This window comes from Melanerpes formicivorus, unplaced genomic scaffold (genome assembly GCF_026170545.1).
Source record: "Melanerpes formicivorus ecotype bairdi unplaced genomic scaffold, bMelFor1.0.p_v2 SCAF_11, whole genome shotgun sequence".
Taxonomy (NCBI): Eukaryota; Metazoa; Chordata; class Aves; order Piciformes; family Picidae; genus Melanerpes; species Melanerpes formicivorus.
Window position 1 is genome coordinate 20,870,987 of NW_027142363.1, and position 18,819 is coordinate 20,889,805.

Sequence of the window (18,819 nt, forward strand, 5' to 3'; positions counted from 1 at the left end):
TGTAGAGTCTTGCATCTGGGAAAGAATAACCCCAGGGACCAGTATAGGTTAGGGACTGACCTGTTGGAGAGCAGCATAGGGGAAAAGGACCTGGGGGTCCTGGTGGACAGAGGATGACTATGAGCCAGAATTCTGCCCTTGTGCCTGAGAAGGCAAACGGCATCCTGGGGTGTGGTTAGTAGGTCAAGGGAGGTCCTCCTCCCCCTCTAATCTGCCCTGGTGAGGTCATATCTGGAATACTGTGTCCAGTTCTGGGCCACTCAGGTCAAGAAGGACCTCAGGGAACTGCTTGAAAGAGTCCAGCATAGAGCCACAAAGATACTGAAGGCAGTGAAATAACTCCCTGCTGAGGAAAGGCTGAGGGAGCTGGGGCTCTTTAGCTTGGAGAAGAGACGCCTGAGGGGTAACCTTGTTCATGTTAATAAAGATGTGAAGGGCAATGCCATGAGGACAGAGCCAGGCTCTGCTCAGTAATGTCCAATGGTAGGACAAGAAGCAATGGGTGCAAGCTGGAGCACAGGAGGTTCCACATGAACATAAGGAAAAAATTTTCCCCTGTGAGGGTGCCAGAGCCCTGGAACAGGCTGCACAGAGAGGTTGTGGAGCCTCCTTCTCTGGAAACATTCAAAACCCACCTGGATGAGTTCCTGTGTGACCTACTCTAGGTGCTCCTGCTCTGGCAGTAGGGTTGGCCTAGATGACCTTTCAAGGTCCCTTTCAACCCCTAACATTCTGTGATCAAAAGAAACTGAATTTTTGTTGGCAGTTGGATGAGAAACAATTAACCCAAAGTTTCCTGGAAAAGGGCTGTTAGGTAAGAAACCACACAGCTCATTATCTATGGCTAAACCCCTAAGAACTGCAGATCCTTTTAAACTCTGGTTTTATGGCTAGATAGCAACATTTAATGGAGCAGCAAACAGTGGCACCATCGTGTTAGAACAGAGATTTGATCAATGTTCAAAGAAAGAGAGAATAAATTGGCCACAGGAGTCTTCTTGCAAAGTGTAGTTATGTAATGGGGAAAAAAGTATTTCAGACTTTTGGGGTGAAGCTTGTAAAATTATTTATTTTTAATTCAGAACTCAAGTTCCTCAGACTTCTTACCTTGTTATTTTTTTCACCAGATTTCTTCTTCTTAGGATTATCCTTCCAAAGAGATTCCACAGCAATATATCCCTGCAGACTCCAATCATACAGCTGTGTACCAGCAACCTTTGAAACAAAAGATATTGGAAAGCATGAACTTCATCATCTGGGCAATATTATTTTGCTCCATGTGTAAGTGGAAGAAATCTCAAACCACAAGAGATCTTTAACATCTTCCTGTTCAAGCTCAGGGTGTCCAGTATTAATAAGCACCTTAAAAGAAAAATTACACTAGAGTCAAGTTCAGGCTCAACAAGGCTCTGAGCAGCCTGATGTAGTGGAGGATGTCCTTGCTGAGTGCAGGGGGGTTGGAGTAGATGACCTTTGGAAGTCCCTTCCACCCCAAACCATTCTATAATTCTAAAGTAAGAAAGGCAAGCATGCTAAAAATCTAAGACTATCTGAAAATATACCTATATGAGAAGGGGTAGAATGATGCTGCTTGGAAACAATTCTGGTTCTCTTAGTATTTGATATTGAACAAATTTAACAGGCAACTTGTGACAGGACAAGAGGGCAGGGCCTGAAGCTGTGCCAGGGGAGGTTTAGGTTGGATAGTTAAAGATAACAAAACTTCTAGTAACAAGCACACATGCCTTTCCCCTTATCTTACAAGGTCAGAACACAAACAGAACAGTTGCTTCTTTCAGACAGAAAGTTCCATCTCACTTACTCACTTACTTCAAAGAACTGACTTCTTTGTTACCTGCCTGATCTCCCAAGGAAGAACCTAGATCTTACTAGTTCCAATTTTCACATTTCCCACTTCTTATCAATAAAGACGACTTGATTAAGCCTGAACACAGTGTACACAAGGGTCAGGATACAAAGATCCACAAACACAGCAAACCCAATCCTCAGCACTGTCTTTTACAATCTGCTTTAAAGGTATATTGCATTTTTATTTTTCTAAGATAGTCAAAAAATCATAGAATTGTTTAATGTCAGCAAGATTCTCCTTGATCCATAAAGATAAAGCTGGCCAGGCTCCATCTCCATAAATAAAGATAATACTTGCAGGTAAACAGCAAGAGTGAAAAGGCTCCTTTGGTGGGTTAGAGATGACACCCTGAATATTCATGGTTCTGCCCAATATAAAATTGAACAAATTGAACATAACATAATAATGCATTTTTACTCATCCTAATAAAACAACCTCTTCCCACAGGAATGGACTGCCCAGGGAGGTGGTGAAGTGGTTGTCCTTGGAAGTGTTTAAGGATGTTGACATGGTCTGGTCAGTGTGGTGGTTTTAGGTCATAGGCTCAACTTTATCTCAGATGTGTATTCCAGCCTCAATAATTCTGTGATTCTATAACATATACAAACTATTTCTTCACTTGATCACACTCCTCTTAAAAGGAGAGAAAAATCTTACTTAGTCTGTCATTATTTTGCAATTTCACATTTGCATTTCACACTGCTTTGACACAGCACTAAGAGTATCCCTTTGTTTCTTTACATTTGTTGTTTAGGTTGGAACTAGAGTATCTTTAAGGTCCCTCCCAACCTATACCATTCTGTAAATCTATGACTATTCATAGCATCCTTTTAAACTCAAAAGAGTATTAGGTTTTTACAGCTCCAGGCTCAGGTTAGTACTAACTTTCATACCACTAGCAGTTTTCTTCTAAGTAAAGAACAGCAAAAATAGACATTTTGCCCAAGTAGACAGCTATCAAATTGTAGGACTCCTACAAGAAGAATATTTCAAAGTTTATACTGTTAGGTATTTAGAGTGCTGTTAAGTGTTTTAACCAGAGAATCACAGAATGGTTTAGGCTGGAAGGGGCCTTAAAGACCACCTAGTCGAAACACCCCTGCCATGGGCACAGACACCTTCCACTAGAACAGGTTGCTCAAGGTCTCATCCAAGGTGGCTTTGAACACCTCCAGGGACAGGGCATTAAGAACCTCCCTAGGCAACCAGTTCCAGTATCTCACCACCCTCACTGGAAAGAATTTCTTCCTTATATCCAGTCTAAACCTACCCTCCTCAAGCTTCATTCCCTCTTGGCCTGTCACTACAAGTCATTTTAAAAAGTCCCTTCCTGGCGTTCTTGTAGGCTCCCTTCAGGTACTGAAGGCTGCTCTATGTTCTTCCTGGAGCCTTCTTTTCTCCAGGTTGAACAGCCCCAACTCTCTCAGCATGTCCCCATAGGAAAGGTTCCCCAGCCCTCTGATCATCTTGGCAGCCCTCCTCTGGACCCAATCCAGCAGTACCACATCCCTCTTATGCTGGAGGTACCAGAATTGGATGCAATACTCCAGGTGGGTGGTGTCACAAGGGCAGAGTTTAGTCTGCCACAGCCAACCAATGTTTCAAAACGCAGCACACACCCCCAAGAGCTGCAAGCTAGACACATATTCACAGCTCACATGGGTTGAAAAATACAGTTCAAGACAAACTGCAAGTTGCGGTTTATACCTCTCATGGAGCAGCTGAAGAGGAAGCAGGTGGGTATTGCAATTGCCACCACTAGTTTTGGGAGTGACAGTTCCAAGCAGGAAAAGCAATACAAGCAGTTCACTCGACTGTTGAAAGTATTCATTCCAACACTCACACAAAGGGTTCCCTTCAGAAGAGGGAAACATTTCTTCATGTAGTCATCTGGGATTCTTAATTTTTGGGAGATAACAATTTTCAGCCTGTTTGTGTTAAGTTACAGAATGCTGAAATACTAACTTCTGCTCCATGCAACACTATCACAGTATAACTAAGGTTGGAAGAGACCTCGAGGATCATCAAGTCCAACCTATCACCACAGACCTCATGACTAGACCATGGCACCAAGTGCCATGTCCAATCCCCTCTTGAACACCTCCAGGGACGGTGACTCCACCACCTCCCTGGGCAACCCGTTCCAATGCCGAATGACTCGCTCAGTGAAGGGCTTTCTCCTAACCTCAAGTCTAAACCTCCCCTAGCGCAGCTTGAGACTGTGTCCCCTTGTTCTGGTGCTGGTTGCCTGGGAGAAGAGGCCAACCCCTTCCTGGCTACAACCACCTTTCAGGTAGTTGTACAGGGCAACGAGGTCTCCCCTGAGCCTTCTCTTCTCCAGGCTAAACAACCCCAGCTCCCTCAGCCTCTCCTCACAGGGCTGTGTTCAAGGCCTCTCCCCAGCTTTGTTGCCCTTCTCTGGACACGTTCAAGTGTTTCGATGTCCTTCTTAAACTGAGGGGCCCAGAACTGGACACAGGACTCAAGGTGTGGCCTAACCAAAGCAGAGTACAAGGGCACAATGACCTCCCTGCTCCTGCTGGCCACACTACTCCTAATGCAGGCCAGGATGCCATTGGCCCTCTTAGCCACCTGGGCACACTGCTGGCTCATATTCAGGTGGCTGTCGATCAGCACCCCCAGGTCCCTCTCTGTTTGGGAGCTCTCCAGCCACTCCGATCCCAGCCTGTAGCTCTGCATGGGATTGCCGTAGCCAAAGTGCAGCACTCAGCACTTGGACTTGTTGAATGCCATCCCATTGGACTCTGCCCATCTGTCCAGTCGGTCGAGGTCCCTCTGCAGAGCCTTTCTACCCTCTAACTGACTAACATCTGCTCCTAACTTGGTGTCATCTGCAAACTTGCTGATGACTGACTCTACCCCTTCATCCAGATCATCAATGAAGATGTTAAAGAGGATGGGGCCCAGCACTGATCCCTGGGGGACACCACTGGTGACTGGATGCCAGCTGGATGTGGCACCATTCACCACCACTCTCTGGGCCCGGCCCTCCAGCCAGTTCCTAACCCAGCACAAAGTGTAGTGGTCCAAGCCATGAGCTGACAACTTAGCCAGCAGTTTGCTGTGGGAGACGGTGTCAAAGACCTTGCTGAAGTCCAGGTAGACCACATCCACAGGCCTCCCCACATCCACCAGACGGGTCACCTGATCATAGAAGGAGATCAGCTTGGAGAGGCAGGACCTGCCCTTCCTAAATCCATGTTGGCTGGACCTGAGCCCTTGGCCATCCTTCAGGTGCGCAGTTATTGCCGCCAGGATAATCTGCTCCATCACTTTCCCTAGCACTGAGGTCAGGCTGACTGGCCTGGAGTTTGAGGTTCCTCCATCCAACCCTTCTTGTGAATGGGGACCACATTGGCCAGTTTCCAGTCACCTGGGACCTCACCGGTGAGCCAGGACTGGAGGAAAATGATGGAGAGCGGCTTGGCCAGCTCATCTGCCAGCTCTCTCAGCACCCTAAGTAAGCAGTCTAAGTAAGCACTCTAGGTAAGACTGCAAAACCAAAATTTGAACAAGAAAGTTCAAAAGTCAGACCGAGTGCTTCTAAAAAGGTGCTCTGAAACAGTTGGAAGGGACCTTGGGTCACAATCACCACTGAAGTAGCACCAGCAGTCTCTAAGGTCTAATGTGCATGTAAACAAGCTCACATGTTTTAATTCCACCAGGACCATAAGCATACAATACTGACTTTATCTTATCTTATGTGTACTTCATGTACCAGTATAGGTTCGGGGCTGATCTGTTGGGAGAACAGCTCTGGGGAAAAGGACCTGGGAGTCCTGGTGGACAGAGGGATGACCCAAGAAGGCCAATGACATCCTGGGGTGGATTACGAGAGCTGTGGTTAGTAGGCCCAAAGAGGTTCTCCCCCCCCGCTACTCTGCCCTGGGGAGGCTGCACCTGGAATACTGTGGCAAGTTCTGGGCCTCTCAGCTCATGAGGGACCTCAGGGAACTGCTTGAAGAAGTCCAGCATAGAGCCACAAAGATGCTGATGGCAGTGGAATATCTCCCTTCTGAGGAAAGACTGAAGGAGCTGGGACTCTTTAGCTAGAAGAAGAGGATCCTGAGGGGTGACCTCATACATGTTGATAAAGATGTGCAGAGCAGTGTCGGGACGATGGAGCCAGGCTCTGCTCAGTGATGTCCAATGATAAGACAAGAGGCAATGGGTGCAAGCTGGAGTAGAGGAGGGCTCCGCGTGAACAGAAAGAAAAAACTTTCCACTCTGAGGCTGACAGAGCCCTTGCCAAGAGAGATTGTGGAGGCTCCTCCTGTGGAGACATTCCAAACCCACCTGGATGCACTCCTGTCTGTCCTGCACTAGGTGCTGCTGCTCTGGCAGGGGGGTTGGTCTGGATGATCTTTTGAGGGCCCTTCCAACCCCTAACATTCTGTGGTATTTCAAGATCATCAAGCAGGACTATGGTTAGCAATTCTTTACCTACATTGCATGCTGAGAAACGAAACAGACAATCTGCTGACCTTTCACCATTTACACTGGTAACAAAGCAGCCATAGTGCAAGTCCACAAACATTCCATTCTGTAGTAAATGCGGATCAAATGACCCTGACTCCTTCTTTTCAACTCACAGTTCCTGTAATAGTCTCATGCTGTGCCACTACAAGTGTTTATGCCTTATGGACTTAACTGGGCAAGGGTAGAGGTAGAGGTTCAAAGGACACAGAGAGAATTGAGTTTGTGGTTAAAGAAATAAATGTATGTCTCAGGAAGCTTTTCCTTCTTTTGGGAAGATAAACATAACACGTGTTACTTTAGGAAATCTGAGAAGTTCTACTAAAACAGGAACAAAAGTTAATTTTAATGCTAAAGAGACTGATTCAAGTAACCTAATAATGAAAAGGTTTTTTCCAGATGGAAGACAAGAAGCAATAGTTTCAAAAAAACACTACTCAAAAGTTCCACCAGTACAAAATAAACTTTAGTATTAAATTCTCCTTTGCCACATAGACAGACTGATCACTTGTTTGAAGTAATACAAATTCAAGTAATACTAGCAGTGTGGAAATCAATCCCTTGCAGATTTGTGGTTTATTAGCATGATTAGTCTGTGCATTTCTTCTGTCTCCAGTTAGATAAATAGTGTCTGAAAACAACCCATTACCAGTGATGAACTCTGTTGCTACAACTTCACTTAGCAACTCATTTTAATTAAAGAAAGTTTTCTTCTAGATAGGTGCATCAAGTGTTCATAGAATCATAGAATGGTTTAGGTTGGCTCCTAACCATTCTCAAGGATCATCTAGGTTCAATCCCCTTGCCATGGGCAGGGACACCTTCTACTGGAGCAGGTTGCCCAAGGCCTCACCCAACAACTTGGCCTTGAACACCTTCAGGGAGGGGGCATTCACAACTTCCCTGGGCAACCTCTTCCAGTATCTCACCACCCTCACTGGGAAGAATTCCTTCCTAATCTCCAGCCTAAATTTGCCCTCCTCAGGCTTCAGTCCATTCCCTCTCATCCTTCCACTACAAGCCCTTGTAAAAAATCCCCTCCTGGCTTTCTTGTAGGCCCCTTTCGGATACTGGAAGGATGCTCTAAGGTCTCCCCAGAGCCTTCTTTTCTCCAGGCTGAACAGCCCCAATTCTCTCAGCCTGTCTCCACAGTGAAGGTTCTCCAACCCTCTGATCATTTTCTGGGTCCTCCTCTGGACCCAGTCCAGAAGTTCCATGTCCCTCTTATCCTGGGGGCACCAGAACACCCAAGTCCTTTTCCTTGAGACTGCTCTCAAGCCAGTCCTCACCCAGCCTATATTTGTGGCATAAGGCAGGTTTAGGACCTCAAATTCAAATACATTTTGCTGTGTTTATATTTCCAACTCTTCAATGGAGTCTTTAATAGAGGTGGAAAGTTAAAAAACCTAAAACACCCAAAAACCTTCTTGTTTTTTTTAAAATATAGTCAAATCTGAAAGTTTACCAAATGAAGAGAACTATACCACTGTAAATGAGACTGATTAAGTACCCAGTGTGGTACAAAAATTAAAAGAACACAATATAAATATTTTTTTTTTTCAATTTATGTTCCAGGAGGTTTCCTATATTGTTTTATTAACTTGGCAAGTGAGCTTTGTACTGCAGGCATCACTTCCTAGACTTACAGAAAATTACTGAAAGGCCTGTGAAACATTTCAAAATAACTACTAGAAAGGAAAGAACTTACAATTTCAGATAACAGCATAAAAATTATGGGTAGTAAGATCTGATAAGACTAAAACTTTGCTTCTTAAAGAAGAAAAGCACGAGAGAGATTAAAGGGACCAAACCCAGTATCCAGGATATTACTTGCTCCACAGAAGTTCCCAAACTCATATGTCTGAAGTCATGACCAGGGCAAAAAAGCTCAGCTTATTCCAACCAAGCTTCAGGCTCATGGTCTCGTATCAGATTTTTTGTAATAGTCAAACGAAGAACACTGAACTTATCAAAGGGCAATAATGCACTTCAAAGTTTCCCTAAGATAAACACAGTATTGTAAAGCTGTTAGTAACAAATCCACAGTTAAGACTGAACTGAGCTTCTTTGAAAACAGTAACATTGGTTTGAACACTGTTCAATCACTTTCCAATTCACTGTTCAGAAAGCAACTAGAATTTTATCACACACCAACAGAAATGTTCTAAGCTTCTTACATTTTTGTGTTTTACTTCTTTCCCCCCCTGCCACTTTCATAACTTTCAGTCCCTGAGAATAAATCAACAGAACTATCTGTATTTAAAAATCTAAACCCTGCAAGCACTAAGAAGCCCTTTCATCAAGTGGGTTTAATTCCCCCTAAGTTAATGACCTTTCAATTTTGCAAGAACATCATGTGTTCTTCTGAGTATCATTATTTCCATCCTGACATCTCAGTGGTATTCACAAGTCACCAATAATTGACTAACAAATTTACCAGAGCCTGAAATATAAAGAATTTCTGACACAGTAAAATAGGTGCAACTCTGAGTGGTTAACAGCTGGATTTGAAAAAGAATGTGGTGGGGAATTGAGTCCAGCACAGAGCCACAAAGATGATGAAGGGAGTGGAACATCTTTATGAGGGAAAGCTGAGGGACCTGGGTCTGTTTAGCGTGGAGGAGACTGAGGTGAGTAAAATGAACAGAATGTCTGACCATCTTTGAATCACAGAATGGCTTAAGTTGTAAGGGACCTTAAAGATCATCTACTCCAACCTCCCCACCATCGGCAGGGAAACCTCTTAACTAGATTCAGCTGCCCAAGGCCTCATCAAACCTGGCCTTGAGCGCCCCCAGGTAGGAGCCAGCCACAACCTCCTTGGGCAACCTATTCCAGAGTCTCACCATCCTTGTACTGAAGAACTTCTTCCTAAGATGCAGTCTAAACCTGCTGTCTTCCTTAGCTCAAAACCATTCCCCCTTGCCCTACTGTTAGGCACCTTCATGAAAAGTCCCTCTCCAGCCCTCCTGTAGGATCCCTTCAGGCAGATCCTTTTCAGCTTAGATTACATGTTCTGTGACAAAATAACTCTGATTTTGTGAAGTGCCAAACACACTGACATGGCTTTTAAAAACAGATTACCAGTTAATTTGAAGGCAGGACACAATAATAAAGGTAAAAGACACTTTTCCAAAAAATAAAAGGTATCAGCACTGACCTTTCCAATAGCAACAGCTTGCTGAGGGTAATACATGGAGGCACCAATACCCATGAGAGTTGGAGGATACACCAGCTTCTTTATTTTTGAGCCTGTTTCATAAGGGGAAAAAAAAAACCCACAAAACATTGTTAGAGTTTATGTTAACCAAGAGAGCTGTATGGCCTTAACCTTTTATTTATAATTTTAAAAATAATTAGTTTAACATATTTCTGGTTTCTTAAGAAACATGATTACTCTGATTATATCAATCTCTTAAGAGAATAGTTTATTAACATCTTTCCATAGTGCAAACTACTTTGCAATGATATTTACTGTAGTAACACAGAATTTATTTCAGGACTGAATAATGAGGTAAAAGCCAAATTTAAGAGAGATTTAAGAGAATGAAACCAACTGATATTCTTTTCTAAACTAAAAGGAAAAAGTCAGGCAAAGAAAGGTTAGGATAGGTTCTTTTCATACATCATCCGTTCATTTCATACATTGTTTTCCAACACAAACCTCCTGAATTTCTTTGACTCACAAGGTGTTGATTCTACCACAATTGCTCTTAGGAATGGAAATCACTATAGCAATTTACAAAGTATTTGAAAGTACTTTAAAGCTGAAGTATTTACAATTATGTTGTAGGCCTACTCTAACACCTATAGCTCAGCCCTCAACTGAATTTTGAGCACTTTAACCATATGGAACTCTCTAGTCAATTATGCAAGTATAAAATCTTTCAACTGCCTAAAAAGTTCATCCTCTTATCACAGCTGGCCACCAGTTGTGTATCCTGGTTGGCCAGTGACAACAGCCATCACTCACTCAGTTACTGGACATACTGCAGTTTATCCAGTCAGAAAGGAACACAGGAGGGAGCAAGTAAAGGAGAAAAGCAAGCAGTACAGGAGAAAAAAAGGTCATAGAACAGACGTACAGGAGCCAGGATGCAGTAGTTCTGTTCCTCATAGAACAGCTTGTTCTATATGCAAAGCCACCCGTGCTTCTAATAAAGGAATAATGAATTTTGAAGAGGAAATTAATATTAGAAATGTTTAAGTGTTTCCACTAATGTATACTCATTATATCAGAAATTTAGCAGTAAACAAGAGACATTCATAAAGTGCTCTTGCTAGTCTGGTGACAAAGGATCTTGGTCCTGGAAAACTAGAAAAGATCAAAGACTAGACTCCAGCAATGAATAACAGCATTCAAAAAGAACAACTGATAGTTATTACACATATTTCAGAGGAAGTTTCTTTATAATTAGAGAAACATTGTAGAAATGTGCTTGTACAGTTAAGCCAGATCTCCAAAACCCCACAAATAAATAATTTCTCCCATATCATAACATCTGCAGGTCAAAAGGTTCTCACCTCTAGCAAGAAACAATCCAACAATTCCAGCAAAACCTATCACACCAAGTCTTGGATAAAATCCAGCAGGGGGGTTTTGGAGAAATTCATAGCCCTCTGAAAAGAAGTCAGAACAAAGTGCTTTAATGCAATGTGAAAGTGGTTTTGTGATTAGGAATCATCAATAGATGCTAGCAATTGTTACAAAACAAAGAGCCATCAAAACACATTTAACTATCATGCACATTTTAGATGTGCTGGCATCAAATTCAAAGCCTTTGAGCTCTTCTCCAGTGACACATGAATGAAACCGAATATCATATTGTGTTCACCAATTTTAAAAGAAGCTTTTCCCTTTGCTCCTGGGCCATCTGTTTTGTTTGTTCTTTCACATCTCAGTTTTACCTTTTCCACATTAGTGATAAAAACCTTTGCAAAATGGATTCTTACATTTACATGTGAACAAGGATTTGTCTCAGTAAAACACTGCACAAAAAAAACAACAAATCACAGAACAAAGGAAAGACAGCATAAACAAAGCTCACTCCAAGATGGGAGTCCAATGGGGGAATGGAAAACTAGGAAAAATCTTCCACACCAGAGGAGTTATAAAAGGACTGAGACTGTTAAGAAGAGGTGCAGTATCTAAAATTTACTCTAGATAGCATCCACGCTCAGTCCTGATCAGCCTAAGTATGAAAGGATGCTTCCAAAACTTAAACTAAATACCAATTACTTTAGATTAATTCAAAATTCTTAGGAAAAGGCTAAACACGACAAACAAAATCCTTAATGTTTGTGATGAGTGATAAGCACTGCAGGAAGGTTCAGTTACTAGGCTGGGTCAACCAAATACTGATGGCTGGGAATAAAATGCCAGGCTTTTTTTTATTTCTTCTTCTTTTCCTGCATAATTGTCACTTTTAGTGACACTGAGTGACATAGATGCAGTTCTTGGATTTTAATTGTTTCAAAATATAGTGTAGAATGGTCTAACTAAGGAAACTTAAACAGTATAAATAAAGCAGTTTTAAATGCTTTAAAAAAAAAAAAAATATATATATATATAAAAATATATACATCATGATGCTTAGTAGAATGCTCTTTTAACAGAAGATATAATAAAATTCTTCATCTTAAATTGCTATTTAAGAAAACTAAACCAATTTACCTCTACCGTGCTCAACAGCTTTTTCTAACGTGGGCATAGCTTTGGCATAAAGATCCTAAAGAAAGAAAAGGAAAAAAAAGAACAAAAAAAAAAAAAAAAGAAAACAACAGTAAATAGATACCAAGTTAAGTCACATTTTAACTACAGATTGCAATTGTCCTGATAAAAAGAAGAAAAAAAATACCCAAACTTTTAGGTCCCTACAATAACTTCTTTTTATTCCCATTTCCTCTTCACTTCAGGGCTGTGCTTGCTCAGTATTAGGTCTGGCATAAGGTACAACTTTTACTCAAAGTAGTCTTTGGACACAGGTGAGAGAAAATATCACAAAACACAGAAGTCAACTTCAGTATTTCATTGAGTTCTTGATCAGGCAGCTGAAACTCAGGATTACTCTCAGGATTTACTCTGCTCTTCTGAGACCCCACCTTGAATACTGCATCCAGTTCTGGGGTTCTCAGCATAAGAAGGACACAGAGCTGTTAGAGTGAGTCCAGAGAAGGGCCACAAAAATAATCCAAGGACTGGAACACCTCTGATGTGAGGATAGGCTGAGGGAACTGGAGTTGCTCAGCCTGAAGAAGAGAAGACTCTGGGGGGATCTTAGAGCTGCCTTCCAATACCTGAAGGGATCCTACAGGAAGGCTGGAGAGGGACTTTTCATAAGGGTGTCTAGTCACAGGGCAAGAGGGAATGGTTTGAAGCTGAGGGAGAGTAGGTTTAGACTGGATCTTAGGAAGTTCTTCAGTATGAGGGTGGTGAAACTCTGGAATAGGTTGTCCAGGGAGGCTGTGGATGCCTCCTCCCTGGGGGTGTTCGAGGCCAGGTTGGATGAAGCCTTGAGCAGTCTAGTTGAGAGGTGTCCCTGCCCATGATGGGGAAGTTGGAGTAGATGATCTCTAAGGTCCCTTCCAACCTAAGCCATCCTATCAGTCTATGAACTCACACTGCCTTTTATCAAAATAGAAAAAAAAAAAATCTCAGTCAGAGCAATTCTGCAGATTGTTCTTATGCTAATAGTCCTCCATCAAGGCAGGGTAAGGCTGTCTAGCACTTAGGGAACAAATTCATAAACATGTATGCCCAAAGCTAAAGCGGAGAAGAGACTCCCAGTTCCACTTGAGCTGTATCTGTGCAGAAGTGAAAGTGCTTGTTTAGGATCCTGCATGGGGGCCAGTATCTTTAGAACTTTCACTTCCTCACTGGCAAGAGTGACTTTAAAAAGCCCTTGTCATTACAAAGAGGCACACGACATACTCCAGAGCTCTGAACACATGCTGAGTCTTGTTAAAAGCCAGAGAAAAAGAACTTGCCCTAAAGACCTCAGAGACTAAATCTGACCTGCAGTCATAACTCACACAACTGCCTCATTTCTACTTCTGTGTTTTGAGCTGACTCTCCACTACAGTCAAGCAAGTAACTTTGAAAAAGTAAAATGGATAAATCACAGAATAGTAGGGGGGGTGGAATGGACCACTAGAGATCATTGAGTCAAACCTCCCTGCCAGAGCAGCATCACCCAGGGCACGCCACACAAGAACCCATCCTGATGGGTCATTAAAGCCTCCAGAGAAGGAAACTGCGCAGACTCTCTGGGCAGCCTGTTTCAGAGCTCTGTCACCCTCACAGTAAAGAAATTTCTCCTCATGTTGAGGTGGAACTTCCTGTGTTCTTTGTCCTATTACTGGGCACTACTCTGGATTATATTTTTAATTTTAAAGACAACTGAGAGACACCTAAAATGTTATTCTCTTCAACACAGCAGAGGATGGGGGTGGTGTCAAAGCAAAATGATCTCTAACAACAAGTAAGGAAACAAGATGACCCCAAACACATAAAGTTTATATGCCTTCTTCATAAAATGAGTCAGTAAACAGCTTGTGGCGTGCGAGCAGAAAAGCACATCTTACGTCAATGAGCACCACACAGACAGAAAAGAAAGCAAAGAGGGAGACAATATGCCTGTGAGGCACAAAGCACTGCTCAAGGCTTACCTGCCAGTCCAAATAGGCAACTAACCTTGTCTCAAATTTCATTCCCCATTATGGTTACCACAGGCAACTAAACACAGCCCAGAGCTCTAACTAAAGTGCAGAAAATCTCCCTTCTCCTTCAGTATGCCTGCTGGCGGCACTTTAGAACCACTTCACTTGACTGAGTAACCCTGAGTGGTTCTCCAAAAAATGTTTCATAACTGTAAAAGGTTAGTAGCACAACACAGAACTTGTAAGCAAAAAGGATATCCACCTGGAGTACTGTGTCCAGTTCCGGTGCCCCCAGCATAAGAGGGAGATGGAACTGCTGGAGAAGGTCCAGAGCAGGGCCACAAAGATGATCAGAAGGCTGGAGAACCTCCCCTACAGGGACAGGCTGAGAGAGTTGGGGCTGTTCAGCCTGGAGAAAAGAAGGCTCCAGGGAGACCTTAGAGCAACTTTCCAGTACCTGAAGGGGGCTACAAGAAAGCCAAGAAGGTACTTTTTACAAGGGCTTGTAGTGGTAGGACAAGAGGGAATGGACTGAAGCTTGACAAGGGCAAATTTAGGCTGGAGATTAGGAACAAGCTCTTCACCATGAGGGTGGTGGAACACTGAAACAGGTTGCCCAGGGAGGTCATGAATGTCCCTTCCCTGGAGGTGTTCAAGACCAGGTTGGATGAGGCCTTGAGCGACCTGATCTAGCAGGTGTCCCTGCCAATGGCAGGGGGCTGGAACAAAATGATCTTTAAGGTCTCTTCCAACTTAAACCATTCTATGAATCTGAACAGCTTGGCTTTCTATTGAGAACTGGAAAACCAGCTTGCAGCATAAGAAGAGGACTCGTAACAGCAAGGTTGCAAAGTACAGAATCATCTAGTAGTAGAGAATCATCTAGTAGTAGAGATGACAAGGATGCCCTTGATTCTAAAGTAAGTCTCAACATTTGCTTGTTCTAGCAAGAGCCAAAAAGCCATTGTATGACTCTACAAGCAATAATTTAAGCCTTGATTACAAAGATCTTGGTTTTCCTCCATGCTCCAAAGACTGGCTTTGTATTTAATGACTGGTTGATATAAACATGCTACCTAACAAAATATATAAGAAAGTTTTAGGGTAAGGTCTGGAGGATAGATTTTCCACTACCAGTGGCTTGGGATTTTCTCCCATCATTCCTCCCCTCAACATTTCAATTCAGCAAATGCTGATTTATTTCCTGGAAAGTTGTTTTTTGTCACAGTTGTATCGAGGACAACTCGGTATTGCTGCTCCAAAACACACTGCTTGGTAATTTAAGGCCTTCTCCTTGAGCATGGAAAATGTAAATTTAATTACTTTGCAGTATCACATCCAAGTATCCCTAGACATCTTGAAGTTTAAAGTTTATTTCAGACAACAATTACAAGTTTTAGTTAATTTTCTTGTGGCTACAAAATGCAAAAAAAAAAGCAGAAACTTAGTTCAACAAACTAATAGAAAGAAACAACTGTTCTTGTGTGAGGAGGAGGTAAGCCTGAACTGTAAAAAAGTTTAAGTAAAGCAGCATTTTGCAAAAAAGCTTGGAGAGCTATCAACTTTTTACATTGCTGCTCTCTATTAATCAGGTCTCTACAAAAAAAAAACACCCAACCCAGTTCGACCCTTGCTGTTGAACCACTACCAGATGTGATGTAAAACCATTCTACCTGACACCAGGCTGTGTATGGCTCCATAACATGCCGTAAATGCGAAACCCCCTCTTCCAATTGGCTTTGTGGAGTCTCCACATATTTAGTCTCACGAGCTGGAGAGGAGTAGAGTGACAGCTGTGAATATTAGCAAACAAGAAGTTAAAAACAGAGGTGTAATTGTGTAAGTAGGTCTTCAGGGCACAAACAGTCTAACCAGACAGAGAACACCTAACACGGTGCTTACTACATAAACCATGCATAATAAAAATTCAGGCACAGCTGTGAGACAACCATTATGAGCAAAGTTTAATTACATGCTATGATGAAGATGACTCTAATTGTTATGCAATTCATCCATAGCTGCTATATGATCCAAGTCACAGGTTATAAATTAATATTAAACTACTTTAATAAGAACACAAAACATTCATTGTGAAAAATGCTTCTGGTCTTAATCAGCAGTGCTGGTTCCCAGTTAACATACTAAATGCAATAGAATTCTGAAATCACAATCAATCATATTCTATATTTGCACAAGCCATTATTAAAGAGTCTAAGTAGCTTCTAACAAAGGTAACACCTGATACAAATTTGTTTGTTACTGAGCAAAAGAATGGGAAGACATCCCAGTGTTGCAGTCATTAATCACATCAGCAACTGACAGCATTAATAGCACCACAGGGCTGACCAAATAGGAACCGTAACATCCACCTGAAAAGCAATAGGCATCCTCACATAATAAATAATAAACTGCTGTGGTAAGGGTTTAGCATCACAACATATTTATGACAATTACCTAAGCATTATTTAGAATTGTCTTCTATTAAAATAACATTAAAAGGACACAAGCCTCCACTGCTGAACAGCAAAATTTAGATCCAAAGCAAAAGCCTGCTAGAATTCTTAGCAGTTTATCCACGGTGCTGATGTTTAGTAGACTTAGTGTGTATATATATATAAAAAAATATACATACTACTAAAAATAACATATATTATATATACTACTAAAAATAATGTATTATTTTAGTAGTTTATAATACACTGATGTGATATCACAGTATAATACAATGTTGTTGCATCACAGCATAGCTGGAGTTTCAAGACAAGTTGGAAACAACTGTGTCTCATCACCCAAAAAGCTACTAGGCATAACAAAAGATGTAATGACATAGAATTTATCAAATGATTTGATCATTTGTCCAGCTGGATTTCTCATCATACTTGCAAAGACAGGCATTTTAAGTCTCATTTCCCTAGGAAATATGGTCATCTCTGGCAATCAGAGTCACAAGCAGTTTAACTTGGATCCTGTCAGACAACCTACCAGGCACCAGGACAGCAGTCTCAAGAGGTAAGGACATTCCCATACATTTTATGAAATTAGACAGCTGACAGAGTAGAGATCCAAACTAGCATACTCTGTGAATGGTAAGAAAGGCAGCCAAACCTTTGCTGAGGCTGATGGGCAAGCCAATTATTCAGCATACATGTAACTTCAAACTGCTGCCTCATTACTGACTCATGCCAGTGGTGGGGTAGGGCACGCGACAGCTCAAGCTAAGGTTACTTCACTGGAGTGAAGCCAGGAGACTGCTTTAACTATTGATCCTTTCATATTAGGCAAGAGAGCTGCCCATGCAGACTCATCCAAAAGACCTAAGCATACACAAAAAGAAGTTTCATTTAGTTTCACTGCTTGTGTAATGACATTTAGCTTGGGATGAAGAACTTAAAAAGAGCTTCTTAAAAGGAGTTCCTTAAAGATCCTTGAAAGTTTAAGGACCTACATACATTATGGATCCAAGCTAGAAGAGAGGAGATTTAGATTAGATGTTAAGAAGTAGTTCTTCACAATAAGGGTAGTGAGACGCTGGAACAGGCTGCACAAAGAGGTGGTGAAAGCCTCATCCCTGGAAGTTTTTAAGGCCAGGCTGGATGTGGCCCTGTGCAACTTCTTCTAGCAGGAAGTGTCCCTGCTCATGACATGGGGGTTGGAACTGGGTGATCCCTGAGGTCCCTTCCAACCCTGACAATTCTATACTTTCATGGATATAAAGCTGTATTTCATTACTAATTTTTAATTTTTTTTAAGGTTGGAGATTGTTAAAAGCCTCCTCAACAATGCTGGTGAGCCTGCAGTTTGACAGGGTGCTTTAAAGCTCAATGGTCATGTCTTAGAGAAACAGTAAAGTAAATGGAGAACACAAATGAGATTTTATTAGAATTTGCTAACAGGACTTGTAAGGATAAAAAAGTAAAGAAATCACTCCTGTGGATTTGAAATATAACCACAAGTAAATCCAAATATATAAGAAAGCAATCTCTGAATGAAGAACAGAAGGCTTTAATGTAGGAAAAAAGATTTAACACTATCGAGTGGTGGGCATCAAGTGCAATCTTTGGGTAAAAGAAACAAAACCGTATCAGCATCTCTACTACTGAAAATCAAGAAGCAAGATTAAGGACAAGAATACAAAAGGTGAAGAGATGTATCGAAATGCTTTCACACGTCAAAACTCTGCAGGTGTTTCTGTATAGCTAGAAGAGCACTAGGGCTCCAATCATACTTACCTCCTCAATTTTCAGCAACTCCTTTTTGGAAGTCTCCTTCTCTGAAGAGGAAGCATAAACCTGGATGGACAGCAAGCTCAGGCTAACAGGGACGGCCCCCTGCCGAATTACCTAGAAAAATTATAGGAAGACATGGAAATCATTCAGCATTTTTGAACACATCCATGCAGACACCTTTATGTCCCCATGTAGGGTGACAAATGATGTATTATCACGCTTAGGAGTTAAGAGAAAGGGAAATCAGTGGTACACAATCTAATGCCCTCAGACACTCAAACGACAATACCTAAATTATTCAGGTGGTATTTGGAAGAGCCTAAGGCTAAAGCAGACAGTAGATATACATGTTAATATCTCATCAGTTTCCATGTCACAAGAAGATCTTCTTTTCTCTCACTTGAGACATAATTTTCACAAACTAAACAAAATCATATTAATATTTTAAGTTGCTTTATGAATGTCCATAATGCCTCCATTTTTCCATAGTTAGTACCAAGACATTCAGTGTGTTATTTCTGTCTGCACCTACACTAGAAGGGAGGACAAAGAGATCTACAGTTGAAA

The 18,819-nt window shown here is 41.9% G+C and overlaps 1 protein-coding gene across 1 annotated transcript in view; it reads right to left on the bottom strand.

Moving 5' to 3' along the window:
- APOO (apolipoprotein O) overlaps window positions 1-18,819 on the bottom strand; it is a 41,262-nt gene that overhangs the window by 13,104 nt on the left and 9,339 nt on the right. Inside the window, exons 3-8 of the mRNA XM_068144793.1 lie at window positions 18,256-18,366; window positions 15,700-15,819; window positions 12,042-12,096; window positions 10,892-10,987; window positions 9,528-9,619; window positions 1,108-1,215 (exon numbers count right to left, since the gene is read on the bottom strand). Coding sequence (XP_068000894.1) covers window positions 1,108-1,215; window positions 9,528-9,619; window positions 10,892-10,987; window positions 12,042-12,096; window positions 15,700-15,819; window positions 18,256-18,366 — 582 coding nt within the window. The remainder of the gene's footprint in view (window positions 1-1,107; window positions 1,216-9,527; window positions 9,620-10,891; window positions 10,988-12,041; window positions 12,097-15,699; window positions 15,820-18,255; window positions 18,367-18,819) is intronic.